The following is a 21,023-nucleotide window of genomic DNA, read 5'->3' as shown; positions in this document are numbered from 1 at the left end:
GTATTAAATCTCTATTAGATTCATTGAGGTAATGCACTAATATGCATGACTGAGATCTTAAATTCCTAAGCAGCAATAGTGTTGGCTAGATGCAATAAGGATTACCTTAATTAAAACACTATCCTCAGCATCTCAGAAGATTTAATCCAAATCTTTATATAGGGCACATTCATTATCTCTCTCCAGTTAATAAAAATATGACCTACTTTGGTTACATTTTAGAATTTAATCTTGATTACCATTTTGTTAATAGAAATAAGATACTAAAGACTTTAAAGACAAGCCGAAAGCAATTTTGCCAGCCTAATTAAAATACTATTTAATGGCCTCAGAAGGAGCTTAATATTTATTCATAACTGTGGATGTAGACTTTTTAGAAATGTTTTTAAAATATCAAATTAGACAACAGACTCCTAAAATATACCTAAGCATAACAAGTGAGATTTATAACCAATGAGCTTAAAGCAGAGCCTGAAGAGATTCAGAGAACTCCTAAACCCCACAGGGACACTTTGGAACACGCGAGCTGTTCTGATAAGCTCAACAAGACTCTGCACTTCTGTAGGAGGAGGCCCATACCATGTGTCTTTGCAGAAGCAAGGCTTAAATTAATCATAACACTCCAAATGTAGCGTCGAGTTACTGCTAAGTAGTAGTTTCCAAGGAGACATGATGCTTATCAAAATACTCTGATGCACTGCAGGCTGCCAGATCTAAGACAGCATCTGAATGGTTTAGTGAACTTCTTAGCAAAATGCAGCTTATTCTGCTTTAAACCAGGGACACAGCAGGCCCAGCAAGAAGGCAGAGTTTTGTGAGAGCTGGGGGAGCACACATCCACACCATAAACCTTCTCCTATACATACTACTGATATTAAACAGCATAAAATGAATAAAGAGAGATCACAGCCAGCCAAAGCATGTGGTCAGAGCCCTCACGGGGCCACCACTTCCCCAGAGCAACCCATTCACCTCCTTGAATTTCTCAAGTTGAAATTGTCCTTTCACAGTGTTGCTCAGCAAAATGTATCCTCCCTATACATATTGCCTTTTCCCTACAGAAAGGCTGGACAAAAACATGCATCCTACAGAGAGAGCATATCCTTCAAACGCCCACAAAAGGTGTCACCTACAACATCCTAAAACAAAATACTGACTTTTGAAGGTACAAATGTCAAGTGATGGCTGAATTCAAAACCTTGTCCATCTACCACCCAAAAAAAAATTCTAGCATGCAGAGTTCTGCTTGAGAAAATTAACTCAGATTGGACAGCTCTAGCTATTACTGGGTTTCATTTGTTGAAAGGGTCTGAGAGATGAAAGAATCTTGTTGCTTTCAAGAGACACAATGATTATGGCTTTCTACTGAAAGTGATTATCAATTCATACATTGAAAATGAGAAAGCATTCTGGGTGAACAATGCTACAAACCTCTCACCATGGTTCTCACCACAAGAGGCAATTCCCAGTTTAATTAAAGTCAGCACATATGGTTTTCTCTTGATCTCCATCATGAAGAAGCCACCTGCTTCAACAAGGGAACCAAGAATTCAGTGCTTACACTTGGAGTTTACAGAGGTTGTAAGACCAAGTAACATGAGTGACACTGCTCAGAGGAGGCTGCAGGGAGACACACAGAGCCTTGCTGCAGCCTGTGGTCTCCACTCACACTTTCTGCTCTAACACACTGTGCTCTGTCTGGCACTCTCTGCTCTCTTCCCTCACACTGGTTTTAGCATCAGTTTCTAGTCCAATGTCTTTTTCCTCCTCCCTCATTTAGTATTTTGACACTATTTCTTCTCTATTTTGTAATTGTTTGCTGGCCCCTTACCAATAAAAAGTGTCTTCCCAACTCTCAAATACAGTTTCAGGAAAAAACAGGGATAATGATGCACTTTCCTAGAACCATAGTATATCCTGAGTTGGAAGGGACCCACAGGACCAAATCCAACTCCTGTCCCTGCACAGCACCATCCTCACAAGTCACACCATGTGCCTGAGAACATTGTCCAAACACCTCTAGAATCCTGTCAGGCTGTTGCTGTGGCCACTGCCCTGAGGAGCCTGTTCCAGTGTCTGACTACCCTCTGGGTGAAGAACCTTTTCCTGATATCCAGCCTAAATCTTCCCTGACACAACTTTGGGTCCTGTCCCTGTCACTGGAGAAGAGATCAGTGTCTGCCCCTTGTCATGGAATGAGGTCTCACCTCAGTCTCCTCCAGGCTGAGTATCAGTTTTGCCACACTCAGGCTAACAGCAGCAGCTTTTGCCCAGAGCCATTTTTACTGCCACGTGTCCATGGCCAGCAGCATCCTGTCCCTGTGTCTCTGTGTGTCCCCACAGCTGCCCAGTGCACCCACTGCCACACACACCCGTGGGGCTGTTCTCCACACCTCCCAAAGAATGATGGCCAGACATGAGGAGTTAATTTTATAAGAGGCAGTTTTGTAAGCCTAAAAAAACTGATGACATTAGAAAGCTCATTGTAAATTTTACATAAATAGGTCTTGTCTCTTTATCATGTATATAAATGTCACCCACTGGAAGACTGTTGTCACAAATGCCTCCCATGAGTGCCAGATCTGTCTGTACATGGCATATAAGATGCTTGTTCTTCTAGTATCTGCACTTTTCAGCAATTATTAATTCCTTAAACATTTAAAACAGACCTTTTCAATTGTGCTTTCACTTCTTGAGGTCAATGCAGCCATCTCAGCTTGTGTAGCTCATAGTCCCCCTTTTAACATTCATTTTCAAAGACATATAAAACACCCAGACAAACTGAGTCAAAAGCAGACTCCTGAGGCTAAGATCTGTTTTTCCCCAAACTCTTCCATATGTTAAAATGGAACCCTTTTACCAGGCTTCATGCATGAGACAAGGGATTCTAAAATATTTCTTATCTCAGGGAAAGCACAATAGTCAGGATTTTTCCCCTTTCAACTCTCAGCTATTCCTCTCCATGAGACCATAGGCTGCAAAGATGATAAGGAGAATATTCTAGCAGATCTATCCCTCTCTCTTCCTCTATTATTAAGAAAGCAAAAAAATAAAAAACCCATTACCTCCAAAATGGAGGCAGGCATTTTGTAAGATAAGCCACTCCTCCACATCATGTATTCCACCAAAGGGATTCATACTGGGCTCAGTATCTTCTAATGGTTTCATCAGTTAACATTAAATTGGTTTCAGATAGGAAAAAGGAATTTTCCTTGCACTGCACTAAATAATATGCCTTTAAAGAGACTGCATAAACTACATTTCTGAAGAGGAACAACAATTATTGTTCCATTTCTATAAGTGACAGATTGACAGTTGCATCCCATGCTGTCAGTATTTTGCTGTCTAGTTGACTTTCACCATTTGGTTATTTTCTTACTGCTTACAAATGGAAAGACATTTCATGGTAAAAAGACAAAAGGATGGTGGTTCATAGCACAAAGCCCTGGAATTAAGATCTTCCCATCATCATGACAGCAAGACAGTCCCTTGTGTTGGGGTTAGAAATGCCCAAATACACAAAACCACCCATGTAACTTGGACAGTTGATGGGACAATGTGGCACATAATATATGTGGGGTGACAGTCGGCTGTCCCCAGAGGCACTGTCAGTACCAGCCCTCACTGAGCCTAAATCCAGCTGTGATACCCACCAGACCCCTTGTGCCTGTCCCAAGGTGGCCAGGAACAAGCACTGCTGGGAACAGCCTCTGCTCCCCTTGCCTGGACAGAACAGACATGGCACTCCTGTTCTTCCATCCCCTGCTGCCAGAGCCACTGCCTCAGTTCTGGGGCCAGCCAGAGTGAAATGTTGCCCATCTGGTGCCCCTTCAGCCAGCAGCTGCACCAACACAAACTGCAGAAGAAAGCCTGGGAGAACACTGCTCGCAGCATCTGCCTGCTCCTGGAAGAAGCAAACCTCTGCTCTTTTTTCTAGGTGATTATTGGCAAATGGAGACACTGAAGTAACACTCAGCCTGCCCTGGCCACAGGCACTCTCCATGGGAAGCAGTGGCTTTACTATGCCAGTTATAGCTTTCCAAGGAAATGATACTTCATCACGAAAAACCTTAGAATGCTGCCTGCCATCATAAGCCAATCACTACAACTTTATTTACAATTAATAATTAAATTATAATTAATAATCACTAGACTTTTAATTACCATTGTGTCTGCATTCACTACACAAGGGGTTGTGAAACGAAATAGACCAAAGAGCAATGTTAGCCACTGCACATTTCTGATTTTTACCATATTGTGTAATGATCCTCCTGAATTGCCAAGGCTTCCTGTTCTCTTCAGTTTATCAGTGCAACATTCACCCTTGTTTTTTTGTACCCAAGGGTAACTAGTCCCTGTTAAGGAAGCTTCCCTGTTCCTGTCTGACCACCCGGGAGCCACTCTGGCAGTCTCTCTCACACCACTGGAGCTGGGGCTGAGGCCCCTTCCCTTCCCTTCGCAGCTGCACATCCCACACTCGGTCACACCAAGCTTCCTCACCACTCCTGCTGTCCCATGGCAGAGCCTCAGGCTCCTGTTCCTGAAGATAATTTAATCCTCCTGCAATAACTAAATAACACAGTAACAGCTGGAGCTGGTGCCTCAGAGGGGGGGCCTGGAACAAAGGAGCACCAGGGCTTTTACCCCTCACAACCCACGGGCTGGGGCCGTGGGCTCCTGCCACGTCCCTGAGCGTCCAGTCCCCGGCTGTGCCAAGGTCAAGGGCACTTTGTGCTGCCAAGGCTCAGCAGTTCAGGCCCTTTCCCTGCAGCTTGGGCTCACGCAGAGCTCCCTGCACTGAATGTATTCCTCAGCACACCTTTGGAACAACTCGCATCGTGTTTGACCTCGAGTGGCGACCTGAGGTTTTCTGCAGGTTATTTGTTCACGTACTAGTTCTTGCTCAAATGTTTCAGCACATTCCAGCATCCCTTCTGGCTTTAACAGGAAAAAAAGAACAAAACCAGAAGGCACCTGTGCAGACAATAATCTCTCAAATACATGTGCACAACCCAAAAGCTATCACTTCAGATTGCCACAAGCTGTATTTTACCATGAAAGTAATCTTTTCACAGACTGTTCTGGGGTTTGATGGTGTTTGGTTTTGAAACTTATGAATGAGACCTACAGATTTGTTAAAAGTTCTGTTACCCCTTCATAGTATTCCAGAAATATATCCCTTTTCTTTCTGCTGTCAGAAAGTTAGCATAAATGGAAACTCTTGCTGCTGGCTAGGGAAAAAAAAAAAAAAAAATTCTTATTACTATTCAGAAAATTCTGATCCCCTCCCCACTTGCTGCAAGTCCCAAGGGTCCCTGCAAAATACTTAATAACAGCAGTTATAGTCACAGCTTTCTGCTGTAGTTTATTGAAATTTTTCTAATGTTTGTGTCAGTTTTTTAATGATTTGTTGTTAATAAGACATTTTTAGGGAGCTGTAACTCATTCATACTTCAGAACCATAAGAAACCTAACAGTTAAAATTTCTCTTAGAACTCTCACATTCTACCTAAAATAAGAAAACTTTTGCTGATAAACAATTATCCACAATTCATTTGTTCCAACTTAGCAATGAATTTCTATAAAAATACCCATATTTATATAAGCAGTAATCAATTTTTTTTTCTCTTTTTTCACACCTATTGTCAAGAACCATGCAAAAAAATCCCACAGATTAGCTTTTCATTGCCCCAGCTGCTGAAAACTATCCAGCTTTCAAAAAGCAGTGGTCTCCAGTACTGAACAGCTTGACCCTCTACAATCACCACCTCTTTGGGAATGATTACAAAATTTCAATTTTGTTACCTTTTCTAATAGACTTGGTCTGTTAAATAAGAGCCAGTGCCAGGGCTATTGTGGACATTACTGACAGTGTTACAGTGAGTAGCCCAGCTTTCATGACTGTCCAAAAGCTGAGATCCTAAAAACTGTCAGCATGCTGCCTATGCTTCCAAGTTTTTCCTTTAGCTGTTCCCAATCTTCCAGCACAAAAAGCTCTTTAGTGCCAGCATCAGGCACTACTGAGTAGGAATACCTGCTCTCCTCTGCTAAGCACTAACATCAGCTTCTACCAGAGCTCGGAGAGATGGCAACTCTGGACCAGTGAGGGGACATCTCTACTCCCACTCGGCTTTATGACTCTTCTTGTGATAAATATTTTTTTTTTCACAGTCCCAATATGTAAATTAACAGCTTCTCCTGAGTTTTTATCTCTGTTGCTTTATTTGTTTTAAAAAGCATTCCCCTGCTTCTTCAAAATTAGTCTCAAGGAAACCTGTAGTATCTAAGAACAGAATTCACAGCAAACTCCCTTCTTGCAGCTGCCTTCAAATAAATTAAAAAATTAAAGAGGGTGAAAAAAATAATCTGGTGCAATGCTGGCAGAGAAGACACACATACTGTACCAAGAACTGTACAGCCCAGAAATTCTGATTGACACCCTTGCACCCAGCTGAGTTTACAGCATTTGGTTCCTTGTCAATGCAAGGGTAACCCTGAGTTTTCCTTTGCCACACCAGTACCTCACAAACATGACTTTCTGGATTTCTTGTAGCTATTCCAGTGGAATGTTTTCTTCCCCTCCTGTTTTTGCTCTTCTTAGATGTGCCTTATCTAATTCATACTTAAAAGCTGTTTCTCAATTCCAGAACAAGTCCTTGATCCAGAATAGGTTTGCAGCACTTACATCTTTTCACGCCACTGACCACCAATATCACCCAAAAATCTTCTTAATTGATGTGGAACTGAAATACATCAGGTTCCCCAGATATTAAAAACTGTGCAAGGCCATCTAAAAATCCCTATACCATGTGTCTACAGTATCAATGTAGAAAAAGTCTTGTAAAAATTAAACACTTACCTGTATTCTCCAATTCCACAAATAAGCAAAATCCTTTTTCGCCAGAAGTGATTTGTGAGCCCCCTTAGCCCTTTCTTTCCAGAATGCCCAAATTTTGTAGAAAATCTTCTTCTGGGAGCTGCTGGTCATCTCTTCCATCAATCTTCCCAACCGCTTGGAGCCACAACAGCCTGGTTTTTAAACCATGAGACTTTTGGAGTTTGTTGCCTCTACAAAGTCTCTGTCATTTCTGAGTCATTTGAGGACAATTTCTAAGAACTGCGCTAATTCCTTCATGGACAGCCTACAGCTCTTCAGTGAGGTTTGTCATTTCTATACTTGTGAAAACTTCCACTACTTGTTCTCAGTTCTACACGCCGGTTGTGCTAAAAAGAGAAAATGACAATGAAACTGCATATTTATTTCAGACATTTCTACTTGAAGCTCAGATACAGTAGCAACTTCTTTGCTCATACTATGAAACTTCTTTCCAGAGAGAAATCAATGCAAAAACCCCTTCCTTTTGGCTTCTCTGAGAGCCACATCACCAGTGTTTTTATTGTCGTCTGTTCCTTTCTAACACCTCCACTTCCACCAAATAAAAATCAGCCTCTGGCACAGCTCAATCCATACAGCTCAGCTGCTGTTCAGTATCTCACGTGGACAGTGTTCTCACAAGCAACTCAGTTATTTTACTTCAATAAAATAACTGGTTTTTATTGTATCTTGGCTGAAAGGTAGTCATAACACCACCATCTCCCATAAAAATGCACCCTGCCTCTGTACACCACTACAGATGAGTAACAGATCAGAGACCACAGAATAATTTTTCTAAGCACAACTAAAAAATGGTCAAAGTACATTGAGTTTACTATCTTCAGTCTTAAAATTGTGGCACTGATTTCGCTGTGCAGTGTTCCCTGCGATTAGCATATGTGTAAACTTCAGCTTATTACCCTCCGTGGCATTAACATAAAAGGAGTACCAGAGAGCTTTCCTGATGTTAAGTTCAGATCAAGCAGCAGCCAACCACTCATCTCTTCTGCATTGGTGGAATTCACTCCATTGATTCTCTACACAAAGTCCAAGAAATATCCAGCTAATCCCTTCAGTGGCAGTTAGACATTATCAAAAGTGGTCCCACAAAGGCCTGCAGAGCACCCTGCTCCACCCAGCTGGCACTGAGATCTCATGTAACACACTGGGTTGGCCTGTTAAGCTCAGCTCCAGAAAACTCTCATCCTTGGACAGCCTCCCATAGCAGCAGGAATGTAAAAGTTGACAAAAGGAAAAGCAGCATAAAGCAGAGTTATTGTTCTAATGCAGAGCTCTTTTGTAATGAGTCTCATCCTAAAATAATGCTTTGCATTCAAGTTATAATAGACAATAATGTATACATATAAAGAATCCTAGATATTTATAATGGAAAATACTAATAAAATATTGACCCAAATTCCATGATCAGCTATGTTGTAACACAGGATACAAACTGATTACTGGTATTGCATTAAGAAATACAAAGAAAATACAAAAGTGCAGAAGTTGCTACCTTATTAGCATAAAATTAAAGCATCCAAGTGCATAATTAACTCAAAACATTAAAGGATTCATCTTTAGAGTCCAAATAATTCCTTAAATTCATGTCTTTTAGGAAAATGTTTTTGTCACCCTGAAGAGTTCTCTTCACTGCAGGTTAATACTTTGAAGTCAGACAACACAAACTAATATAAAAGCCAATACATTAATATAGCAGAGAACAATAGCTGCAAAATGCTATCAGCATATTTATATTCCAAGTTCCATTTATGTCTATAATTAAGAATATAAACAATCATCACTCTTGCATAAGATAACAAAAATTAAGTATACATACAAAATACAACACCATAGCATTGTGCTGCCAGTGTTACATGTATTATACACAAAAAGACAGGAAGATAATGCTTAGTACTACTATAAGATATATTAAAGTTGATTCCAGCAATTGCACTATTTCATAATATAAGCAATTTCAGTCTCAAACTCTGGCAGAAATACAGTGAGTGCAACATTTCATCATCTTATTTCAAATGTACTATAGCACGGTTATGTTTGTATTTTCACAGATAAAGCTGAACAAATCAAGGGACACTAGGCTTTAAATCATCTGTATGTAGGGTTTATTAAACTATTTTTAAAAGAAACAATGTAAACAAAATATTTTTTCCACTGTGAAGTTTCTTATGGCTCATTATAGTACCGCTGCATATAATTTATACTCATCTCAGTGGATTTTGGTGGGTCATTCACACCCAAAGAGAAATACTCTTACTCTAGGAAAACGAGATGTAACTACAAAACCACAAAAATCAACCTTATTCACAAAAAAAATCGTATCTACTTTCAGTTATTTTTCATTTATTGTGTCAAGGATTTTCATGTATGAGTTCTTACAGTGTCCTGTCTTCCCTGTAACATCAAATAACAAATTAAGGGGTGGTGGTACTGACACTAAATATGAAAATCAGGTGAATTCCCAATACTGATGATATCCTTCATTATTTCCCTCTTCTGAATCATTCTTGTTTCCTCAACTTATTTTTAGTTTTCTTCAATAATAAGCCATGGTATTCAAAAAGACCAATCAAACCTCTGTTTTGTCCTAAAAAAATTTGATTTTTTAAGTTGTCATTCCTATTACAACATCTTTCATTTTAGCCTGATTTTTAAAAGAAATGATGGTTACAAATCTGTGCTGTCCATAGAAGTAAGCATATTTATGCTACAAAGATTTCCTAGAAATTTTGAATTTAAGTCATTTCAATTAAAATGAGAAAGAAACCAAGTACCGATGACTTTGATGAAGAAGGTAACAGGTGAAAAAATGCTATTCATACTTTTAAAGATTTATGCAAGAAATAATCCATTTATGCACAATCAATACCAGGCACAGGGGAACCCACCTGGGAGAACACCATCAGGAATGCATCTCCTGCAGGGAAGGCTTCGTGTGTGCTATAGCTTAGAAACTAGCAATGACACAGAAAACAAGGCTTTACTGACCAGGCTGTTTGAAGAACTATTTATAACACCACATCCACAAGAAAGCTAGCTTCTAATTTGTTAAATTACCTTTAATTTGTGGATTTCTTCTTCCTTGCAACTAAATTGTCAGATTCCAATAGTTATATACGCTTCACTAACTTTTTACACAATGATGCATTTTTTCCTTGCCTCCTGACCTTCTGTATCTGTGCATTTTGTTCTTCTGTGTCTGCCTCAGCTCCCTTGGAAGGCAGAACATGCACCACAGGGCCCATTCTGATGACTTCTGTGCCCCAGAGGCTCACAGGCTAGCTCATCTCTTATTACAATGAATGCAAACAAACCATCAGTTAACAGACAGCTGCAACATCCTTCCAAAAGAATAGCCTTTAAAAATATTGTTTACTTGTCTGAACAGAAGATATCCTCTTACTCTTCAAAATAACTGACTGATTGATAGGTAGGCAAAAGCATTTGCTTTAACAGAATCAGACTGACATCAGTTTTCATGTTCTCTGCTGTCTGAACTTTATCAAGCTGATCAGATTTGTAATTCTCCTGAAGCACATCAAACCAAGCTATAAATTATAGTCCTTTCCTACAGTGAACTTGTGGATTTGTCCAGTATGAGCTAGTGAATAACAAATTCAACTATGGTAAAAATCCATTGTATAAACTGCATTTTCCAACTCCTGAAACAAAGAAATGGTCCAGCTTCTTACAACAACTTCATTTGGCAGGAAGATGAGAGAGCTGCAACTTACCCAATTGTAACTTTGTCTTTTTACCTGGCTGTTGCAGAATGCCAGCTCTGGCCAACCAGTTGACCAAGAAGGCATCAGGCAGTAAAACTCAAAAAAATACATGGGTTTATATTCAAGTGCAACTGGCAGCCACTGACACCAAAAAAGGCTTTCCTAGTAGAGAGGAAAACTTCAGTTAATCTGCATCTAATCTTGCAAGAAAGGCACAACTTATGTCTCAATTATTTTTGAAGTTGCATGCATTTTGAGATCACACGAGTAGGTAATGCCATTCAACCCGATTCCTAAAATCTACAGATCTACAATGTATCTGGCAAAATCTTACAACATTTAGCAGAGATACTGATTATGTTTTCTTATGCTATACATGCATAGGCCTTTTCTTGAGTTTGGTATTTGTCAGATCTGTCACACAGTATAAGGAGAGACCCTCTGCAGCTTTTCAAAACTTTATACGGCACTGACACACATTTTTTCAACACCTGAGAACAGCTCGATTCTGGAAACTGTAATTTAAAATACATGTTATTTTAATATTTTAAAGATACTTCTGTTTTGTTCTTCTTTGTAAAAGTAAGAATTCATCTTCACATGCACTTGAAATGATGGAAAATTAGATTTCCTGTCCCTCAAGAAGCAATTTCAAAATAATATAGAACAGATTTGTAAAACCTGTTCAACCCAGTCTCTTTTCTACTGAGCCTGAAGTACTGTATGTGGTAAACATGAAAGATTCACTAAGAAAAACTTTGCTATTATCTCAGTAAATCTGCATCAGTACATAAAACAACATACATATTTGAGACACTCTGCCTTAGGAAAATCACCAAACTCCTGAAAAACTTCAGAAAACTTTCAAACAATATACAACCCTTTATGCATCTGATAATTCAAACAGTAAAATATAAAACTCTTTCTAGTCTGCTTTAGTTGCTTTTCTAGAATATATAAAGGAAGAGTTATGATCTCATGGTCTGAGCATGAAACTGGAAATCAGATCTTGCATAATTATTTGCCAAACCACACTTTCGGAACTAAAAAAACAGTACCGGTCTTCCCCCAGAACAATGGAAATAAATTAGTTTATACTGAATTGATAAAATCTGTTTAATTACAGAATACATGAGACATTTGGCTTCTGAGAATTTTAGACAGCAGTAAAGCATATGCTACATGCTAAAGCCAATCGAAATGGCAAATGGCAGTGCTAGCTACTAAGAAAATTGCGATTGCAAAATTTTTATTACTGGATAATTTATCTAGTCTTGTTAGAGAATGGTTTCAGGTAAAACAGAAACCAAAGGACACACATTAATAATCGTAATAAATAAATATTCAATCCTCCTTAGGTAAACAGAACTTGTACAATTTGCACAATTCATAAATTATGCATATAATTGGTAAACCTCTACTGATGTAGAACACAAAAAACTGATTTAAAAAATTACAGGTTGGAAAAAGCCAGTGACCAATCCAAAAAACCCAAATAAACAAACAAAACAACTTGGCAGAAGCCTTGAAAGATGGAAAACTGAAGTCTGTAAACATGAAAGACAACATGAAAGACTTACTGCTCCAACAGTTTAATTGAATCAAGATAACTGAAGCTGCACAGACAGTAAAACCAGATAAAGTGCAAAAAGACATCTGTAAACTATCAAAGAAAATACACAATTGGCTCTACCTCAGCTTTTTATCAATTTAAATCCTCCATGTGGATGTTTTTCAAATTTTAGAATAAAAACTAACATTCTAAAAGACACTTCTAAGTTTTTTCAGGCCTCAAGCAACATGACCTTTTCCTTCAAATCAGCTATCTAGTATTTGTAGTCAATAAAGGGAGAATAAAAAATTAGCAGATGAACTCCTAAGGGACATTAAGTATATGCTGTCCTCGCATATTCAAATGTGGTTTTGCTATGTTTTTTATCAAAATATCTTCATACAGTCTTCCAAAACAAAATTAATCATGCATTCTCACAGGCCATTATTGACAAACTCTACCATGAGAGAGAAGAAACAGAACATTGAAAAACAGGGACTATAAAACAGAGTCTGAATATAAGACTATTTTTTTAGCATTATTTCTTCCCAGTCTCTCATGCTTGCCATGCAATTATAACAACCAACATCACATTGATTTTTGACATAAATGTCAAAAAATTACCAGTTCTTAATGTATTAATTGCCTTTTTCTTGCAAAAGGATGACTACTACTGCTATTTTTTGCAAAAAAAAAAATTTAAAAAAAAGCTTCAACATTATTTTGCCACGTTAGTCCTTTTGTCTTCCATCAGCATCTGCAGTCAATTACTGCTTTGGTCAAAGGTCCAGTGGTTTCTTTTAATTTTATTTTAAGAGAGGAGGCACAAACTCAGAGAAAAGAGTTGTAAGTCCTGCAGTTTCAAATTCCTTTTGTAGCTCCTCCGGTGCTGAGTATTCTTTGACTTCAAACGTTTGAAACCTACATTGTAAAAGGGAAACTCATGAATATGCCTGGATTTGTCAGAATGTAATTATCGATTCTGTTACTTTTCTATCCACAACAGTACTAAATGATACCTTTTATGCTGGGACTGTACTTCTGTCTCACAAAGCACTCTCATCATTTTCTCTTTGCATTTCTTTCCACTTGAGTCCACATCTACCTTAGAAGTTTTCTGAAGAATCAAGTACTCCTAAATGACAAAAAAATCCCAAAATATTATACGTCACCTAGTATTTCCAAAGTTTAGTAAAATGCAAAAGCTCACTCAAAATGTAGTCTTTTTTTCAGAACATAGCAATGAAACTTTGAAAGTGCCATGCCAAAAAGTGTACAACTGCTTCTATTCATCAGTTCTAAGTAGGCCTAACTGATTAAGAGAACATGAGTTAAAAAGCCAAAACATTCTCCTCCAACATCACCACAAAAACCCACCTAAGACAGTGGGAGTTTGTATGTACAGACAAGATTTTCAAAGCCCAGGCATGCACTAGGAGTAGCACGTGGTTTTAAGTCAAGGAAAGAGACCATTAGCAATGATTTAGAAATATGTCTATTATTAATTCCTCACCAAAAATTTTTCCACTTCCTGGGGCATTTGGGAAACATGGGAAACTGAATCTAGATATATTAAGGTCAGGAAACAAAGGATATGAGGTCTAATTCCAGTGGGAAGCAAAGCAATACAGGCCACAGGTCTACAGCTACCACTGTAGACAGAATAGAACACTTTCTTTTTCTTAAATACAGAATAAAGTTGCTGGGTCTTCCTACTCTCATAATGATCAATTTGCTTCCAAAATTGTTAATCTTAGAAAAACACACACAAAATATTCAGACATGGAGGTTTCAGTGGTAAATCGATAGAACTAGTCAGCATTCATTGTTCCTGCACCTTAATGCTGCTCCTGTCACCCTGAAGAAGAATCAATATTATCTTGCCCATGAACATCAGTCTTCCAGTCAGCCTTAGATTTGAAGCCCATTTTTCCACAGTTTTCACATATTTTGCCTTTGCTCTCATGTGATCTAAATGCAAAAGGAGCATCCAGATACCATCTTCTGTTCCTTTTGACAAAGTAGTTTTTTCATTGCAAACTGCTGCTGATTGCATAATGACTTCTTTAAGATGCTGCTGTACCCAAAGAATCAGATCGTGTACCATGGGTTCAGAAAGATGCTTCTTTGCTTGTTCAAGTAATTTCTCTTTCACATCCATGCACTGGGCCCTTGTAAGCTGGTCTGAGTTAACAGAAATATCTGGTAGAGTTGATGGGTAATTGACTGGTAAATGAAATAACAGCTTTAAAAGTACATCTGTATTCAGCACTTCTTTCACACTGATTTGAATTCGAAATGAGATTCCATGTATCTCTGGAAAACAGAAAGAAAACCCCAACCTTAATAGTTTTCTTGAAGTTGAAATACATATATATCATTAAATCATGTTATTTTCTTTAACAATTCAACTCAAATAATTGACATTTCCTATAAAATAAAATGGGGTGGGTTGTTTTGTTGGTTTTTTTTTCCTGCAGGGTGGGAGCTTGCAACCAATGGCTCAATCTATACCTGCAGGGAATCCTGAAATGAAACACTTCTATAACATAGTAGAAGAAAAGTTATTAACACATTCTAAAAAGCATTCACACCTTTTGGCTCTTTCAAAGTCTAGACAAGCCAGTAATAAAGAATTGTCTCTCTCAAACACATAACTCAGCTTCCACAACTCAACAGCAAAAGCAAGGGCAACTGAAAATAGTGACTTTTCTGGATGGACTCAGCACTGCCCTAAGTTTACCCCTAAAGAAATCTCTAAGACTTCTAACATCAATACTAATGCAAGGCAAACAGACTTATACCAAGTATTTTTTAAGACAATCACTCAAAAGCAGTTCCACACTAAGCAAAGACTCGGAAAGAAAGAAGTCAGACCCTTTGTCCCCTACAGCTTGCAGAGAAAATACACTTAAATCTTTTCTGCCAACTCCTCTACAACAGTTGGAATGACATAAGAAAACCATCTCTGTCAGACACCTGACCCTAGATACTACATATATAATAAATATGCATGTACTCATATTAATGTATGTTTCTATATCATCATAGCTGTTCAAAATCTGTTGTAAGTCTACTGAAGAATAGAATTATTTTCAGAGTGAAAAGGATACACTAAGTACATAGCAGGAAAGGCTGAAGATCACATCATCATGATACTTCATATAATAAAAGATGCTTAATATGAAAATTATTTACAGTATTTCATTAAATTAAGCCTTCTTAACCAGAAGTTCCACAGAAAAACAATACAAAACTTGACAAAGTGAAAAGCACGGACAAAGACCTAACCTATTTTCACTCCTCTGCCATGAAGTAAGAGGGTATCAATCAGACAAAAGATGATCTTCTTCAGATGTTCTCTGCTTCACCCCTTTGATGCATTCTAAACACTTCACTCCTTTTCTTTCAAAGATTGCTAAAATGTCAGGTTGATTCACTCTATGAGGGCAGGAGAAGCCAGATTTGAAAGGCAGATTAGAGGAGAGCTGAGTTTCAGAGCAGGTCTTTTGAAGTGACTTGCACTCTTCCCCCTCTACCTTACCTTACCTTCTTTTACATGACAGTCAGATGAATTATATTTGATTAGTATTGCTGATGCCACTAACCAACCTCTCAAAGTGCCTCTCACATAAAATGTACGATTTTATATTTGAAACCTTAAAAAAGTAAAAGAACCTAAAAGTGACTTGGACAGATAGAAGTACTTTAGAGAGCTTATCCAAAGGCTTGTTTTCAAACCTCCTTCCTGGGTCACACAAAGAACTCTCAAGGTCAGAGAAGTCACAAAATAATATCAGCAAACCCTCCAACAAAAATCAAATTCTAGCAGGAGTATGAAGTCTCCAAGTCAAATCCAGTGGTGAAAGCAGTAGATGCAATTCCAGTGAATTCAATGAAATCACACCCAACCATGTCCATATTTATAGGCACCACATGCCAAAAGAGTCATTTCCTGCCAACAAGAGTTTGTCTTCTATCATCCAAGTCCCTATCAAAGGTTCCATACTACTTTTAAGACAAATGTATTCCTCAGAAAAACACCAGCCTCGGAAGAAGACTTTTGCACATGGTCAGTAGCTACCAAGGAGGATGTCAAGCCTTCCCACTCCTAATTTCTGTCTTCTGCTGCCCTGGCAGATGTTTCTTCCTGGGCACCAGCAGCAGTAGCTCCTCTGCCATTACGCTGGGCTCAGCACACATAATCACAGACACAGGCAGCAAACCTGCCCTGCATGTCCTGGGGCTTCCAGCAGCCTCCTGGCACACACAACCATTGCACCAGACACTGCTGCTGCCCATGCCCCTCAACTGCCCCCACTCAGGGCAGCCCCACCTGGTACACAGCCAGATGGCACCTGTCTGAATGGGGCGTTACTGAAATCCTGCCTGCAAATCACTTTGTGTTAAACTATGTTGTCACAAGATTTTAAAATAAACAGCCTATATAAGTTGAAAAACACTATCACCAGCTTAATTACAGTGACAGAAAAGCATGTTACCTTTCTGATAATCCTCCTAGGATTTTTCCACTAGCTTGTCACAACATATCTCACCAACTCAGAAGCAACAGAGGGATAGACAGACCAACCTGCCCCTCCGACAAGGGCCTCCTGCTGCAGTGATGTTATTCTTAAACGTGCAAAAATCTCACACCTTTCCTTGCGATGAACTAATCTGAAGGAGGCAGAACAGCCTCGCATCCCAAGGTGTATCACCCTGAGCCATCAGGAAAAGCCCAGCTGTGCTCATTTACATCTGCTTCAGACTTACTTTCAAAAAGAAGAATCGGTTCAAAACCTTTGCAGGGCTACAGCATCTAAGTTTATTTAAACCCTGCAGCGTCCATTTTCTGCACCAGCGCTGCAGACACTGGCAGAACAAAGAGCAAACCACCGGCGCCCTGCGCAACCTGGCTCCAAAGAAATATTTCCTTTGTTTGCACATGCTACAAGGGCTGAGTTGTCTTCACAGCAACATGATGATTATTTCTGAAATAAAAGGTTGGGTATGACTGTTCTGCTGGCATTTAATGTGCTAATCAGACTAAACTCAATACATTTTAACTCATTTCCCCCCATAGCAGCATGCTTATCAGTATATTTAGCTCTAGCGTACTTCAGATTTTTTTCTTATGTTCCATGTCAAGCAGACAGATATCCCCCTCCTCTCCTGCCCAAAGGCATTTTATGCAACACATGCAGTCTATTTTTAAATTCAGAAAATGGCACCTACTAATGTACAAGCTTAGAATATCTAAATATATTTTTATAGCAAGCTTGGTGAACAGACCAAAAGAAAGAGATTAACAATTAAATGATGGATTTATATCTGTAACACTAATCTTTGCAAATAGATATGTAAGGTAAAAAAGATATGCTGTAATTAGTTTATTTAAATTCATCCACACATTGGTTTTGATAAAAACACATTTTACATTCTGAATATTTCATTGTTAAATTCCAAAAAGCCAAAGTTTATACCATACCAAGAGACCTGTAAAAGCATTCTCTTACATTCCTCAAAACCACAAATCCCCAGTGGCCTCCTTTTTGATCCCATGGATCTACACACAAATTACTCTTAATGTCTTAGAGATTGCATAACATAACAGTCTTCCTGGAAGTTATGTCTGTGCACCCTTGGTCAATGACAATTTACATGGTTTGAAGAGATAAAGCAAATGTAATCTAATGACTGGAGCACAAGTTAATTGTATACTGACTAGAGATTCTGCAGCTCCAACAAGTAAATTCCAAGAGTAAGAAAAATACCAATAATCATTATTGTAAAATAGTCTTTTCAATTCCAGTAGAAAACTATGCAAACCTATCAAATATACCTGATCTTACCATATCATGAATACAGCCTGGTTAAAGGCCCTCCAAGATCACATAACATCAATATAAATAGTCTACTCCCATTGTGCACTTGTGGCACCTTACTTTATGTCCAGCAGGAGTTTTAAACCTTTTAGATTCCGGTAACTTACAAATACAAAATCATTTTTCCATATATGAAGCACAGAGAAGAACGTGCCTGCATTTCTCAAAAGATTTAGAGGAACAGATGTGTATGTGCAATGTTCAGATATGCTCACGTTTTTTTAGATTAACATCTGATAAGCCTGGATACTTCTTTTTCAAACTAAGCCCAAAATAACATTCTTGGAATTTTTCACTTAAAAATAAAGCTCAGTAGAAACATTTCATCGATCATATTCTAAAGATACAACCCTAAATACCAATTTAAAAAATTAAATGGCAGATTTACATGCCTGCACTGGAGCAGGAGGTGTGTCATGTATATCTAGATATAAAATTGGTGGGTTTAGATGACTGTGGTTAATTGTGCTCTCTGCAGACATTAATGCCTTCATCCAAACTCTCCCCTCAAGCAGTCACCTACAGCAGCACAGCTGCCCAGGACAATATCCACATATTCTGAATATCTCCAGTGAGGGAGACTCCACAATTTCTCCCAGCAGCCCTCAGCACTTAGTCACCCTCACAGTAAAAAAAGTTTCCTTATCAACCCCAGTTCTTTAGGGCTGAATAGGTACCTGTGCAGACAAAATCTGACAGCAGGCCCCTACATGCATCTTTAGCAGCATTCCCCAGGACTTCACTGCCATCCAACCAGCAGGAAGCTGCTCCCTGTCCATCGCTGTGCTGGGCAGAACTCTGCAAAGGCTCCCAGACAGCAGGGACCTGCGGTACACAATACAGGCTTACTCTTTGTGGATATGTGCATGTGTATCTCTCTCCAAAAAATATCTACGAGTTGTCACATCTGTGGTAGGCACAAAATTTAGGAAAAGCCTGAATCTAGACACCAACACTTGCATATCCTACCTGACATTTAAGCCTGACTGAGCTGTTGTTGTACACTGGAACTGCTGAGATTGATGCTGAAGGGGCATCTTCACAACACTGTACTGCACAGACTGAAAAAAAACATCTCTTAGTACTGTGTTCTGATCAGTGGTCACCATAGGTGGCGCAGAAACCATCACGGCATCTACACTCCCAGCACTCCTTGTCTACAGCATCCAGCAGCTGATGGGAGCAAGTACTACAAACCCCGACAGACACGGCACAGCAGCCTGGGTCCCCTGTAAAACCTACAGCCGTACACATCTGGCTGAAGCAGGAGTAACATCTGGCACATCACAGTGCCCAGGTAGTCAGCTGACCCAGAAAAATACAGAGATAACCCAATGTTCCTCACGCACTGCAACAGCTGTACCCTACTCAGTATTGCCAGACAAATACACGGTCTCGTTAACAAGCTTCACCTGCCTGTCTGCCCAGAGAGCAGCCAGCCGCCCCCTGCGCTGCCCCAGGCTGGTCCCTGCCCAGAACCGCGCAGGGCCCGCGGGCCCCGCGCCCCAAGCGAGGCGCCAGCGCAGACACCGGCGGGGCGGGGACCCGCGGCAAGCGACGGCGGCGAGCCCCGCGCCCGTGCTGAGCCCCGCCGGGAGCGGCCCCGAGCGCTTCCTCCAGGGCCCGGGTCGGGCCGGGAGAGCCCGGGCTGTGGACAGGGAGCGCGGCCGCATCACCTGAGGCCGCCAGCACCTCGCAGGCGCCCGGCTCGCAGTAGATGGCGGCGAGCGCCGACAGCTCCTCCCGCGCCAGCTCCGACATGGCCGCCGGCGCGCGCCGCCGCGCCCCCTGCCGGCCGCGGGGCCTGCACCGCCAGGGGGCGCCGCCGGCCCGGACCGCGCCGTAGGGAGGAGAACAAAATGGCGGCTCCGCCCGGCCCCGCGCCCTGTCCCTGTCCCTCCTCCCGTCCGCCCGGCCCTGTCCCTGTCCCTCCTTCCCGTCCGCCCGGCCCCGCGCCCTGTCCCTGTCCCTCCTCCCGTCCGCCCGGCCCTGTCCCTGTCCCTGCCCCTCCTTCCCGTCCGCCCGGCCCCGCGCCCTGTCCCTGTCCCTCCTGCCGTCCGCCCGGCCCTGTCCCTGTCCCTCCTGCCGTCCGCCCGGCCCTGTCCCTGTCCCTCCTGCCGTCCGCCCGGCCCTGTCCCTGTCCCTGTCCCTCCTCCCGTCCGCCCGGCCCAGTCCCGAGCACTCCGAACCTGAATCTCCGTCCCTGCCCCAAGGTGCGGAGCGCTGTGCCAACAGTACCATTATGATGCCTGGAAGATAGGCTGGAAATAAATCCTCAGAGAGCAATGTCTACAGAGCAAGTATTTGTTCACAGCAGCCTGGTGGTGAGGAGGATATCTCTACCTGCTGACCCACCTTTGTCACGGGCTGTGGTACGTTTATACAGGAACTGGTGCTTAGTGGTGCTGTGTCACTACAACATCATATAGGCACCATACATTACATAATATGATCTCATGGTTATTAGACCATTAGAGAGGCTTGTGCCTCCCCAGTTCAGGGCTCATCGGAGGTCTTTGACGAAGGCTTCCAAGGTCTTCTTCACATCTGAACTATTCAACTTTGTCTTTGGAGCATGCGCAGTTACAGTGTTCCTGGGTCTGGTCTTGACTGGCCTAAATTCTTTGTTTTGTGGCCAGTTGGCTTTGCATTTGCCAATTTTTCATTAGTACTATACTTACCTGTCTCTGAAGCTATCCACCTGACATGTTTTTTCTTCTTTTTTGTCTATTCAGCATTAAACAACTAGTTAACCATATGCTAGATATTACATTGTATAAAAAGTTATTTATATCAGGTTATATAGATATAAAAAACTGATTCAGGTTATCTAGATAGCAAGTTATATAGATATATAAAAAGTAATTATTTAAGTTATATTGATATCAGGTTATATAGATACATCAGGCTATACTGGTATCTTGTAACTCAAGCTATATAAGCACATTGTAATTTTGATCTAAGTTATA

At 40.5% G+C, this 21,023-nt stretch overlaps 1 protein-coding gene across 3 annotated transcripts; it reads right to left on the bottom strand.

Moving 5' to 3' along the window:
* Positions 1 to 7,240: 7,240 nt before the first annotated feature.
* Positions 7,241 to 19,830, bottom strand: RWDD3 (RWD domain containing 3). 3 transcript variants are annotated; one of them, XM_021525575.3, is made up of 5 exons: positions 19,731 to 19,803; positions 19,024 to 19,115; positions 14,007 to 14,485; positions 13,189 to 13,304; positions 7,241 to 13,090 (listed from the first exon to the last, which is right to left on the bottom strand). In XM_021525575.3, exons 2-5 carry the CDS (start codon positions 19,028 to 19,030, stop codon positions 12,976 to 12,978), a joined length of 717 nt encoding a protein of 238 aa, XP_021381250.1. In that variant the 5' UTR covers positions 19,031 to 19,115; positions 19,731 to 19,803; the 3' UTR covers positions 7,241 to 12,975. The 3 variants fall into 3 exon arrangements, with proteins under 3 accessions (XP_021381250.1, XP_021381243.2, XP_077641581.1); XM_021525568.3 differs by lacking the exon at positions 19,024 to 19,115 and having other exon boundaries at positions 19,731 to 19,830; XM_077785455.1 differs by lacking the exon at positions 19,731 to 19,803 and having other exon boundaries at positions 19,024 to 19,458.
* Between the last annotated feature and the right edge of the window lie 1,193 nt (positions 19,831 to 21,023).

The sequence above is a fragment of the Lonchura striata genome, chromosome 9, assembly GCF_046129695.1.
Source record: "Lonchura striata isolate bLonStr1 chromosome 9, bLonStr1.mat, whole genome shotgun sequence".
In the NCBI taxonomy this organism is placed as follows: Eukaryota; Metazoa; Chordata; class Aves; order Passeriformes; family Estrildidae; genus Lonchura; species Lonchura striata.
Note: the sequence above shows the minus strand (reverse complement) of the source record. Positions and strands in the feature narration are given on the sequence as shown.

Excerpts from the sequence above, each read along its gene's own strand:
- RWDD3 (XM_021525568.3), bottom strand. The coding sequence starts at position 19,815 with ATGTCGGAGCTGGCGCGGGAGGAGCTGTCGGCGCTCGCCGCCATCTAC. Across the intron at positions 14,486-19,730 it reads CGAGGTGCTGGCGGCCTCAG|AGATACATGGAATCTCATTT; the intron begins GTGATGCGGCCG and ends TCTGTTTTCCAG. Across the intron at positions 13,305-14,006 it reads GTGACAGGAGCAGCATTAAG|GAGTACTTGATTCTTCAGAA; the intron begins GTGCAGGAACAA and ends TTTGTCATTTAG.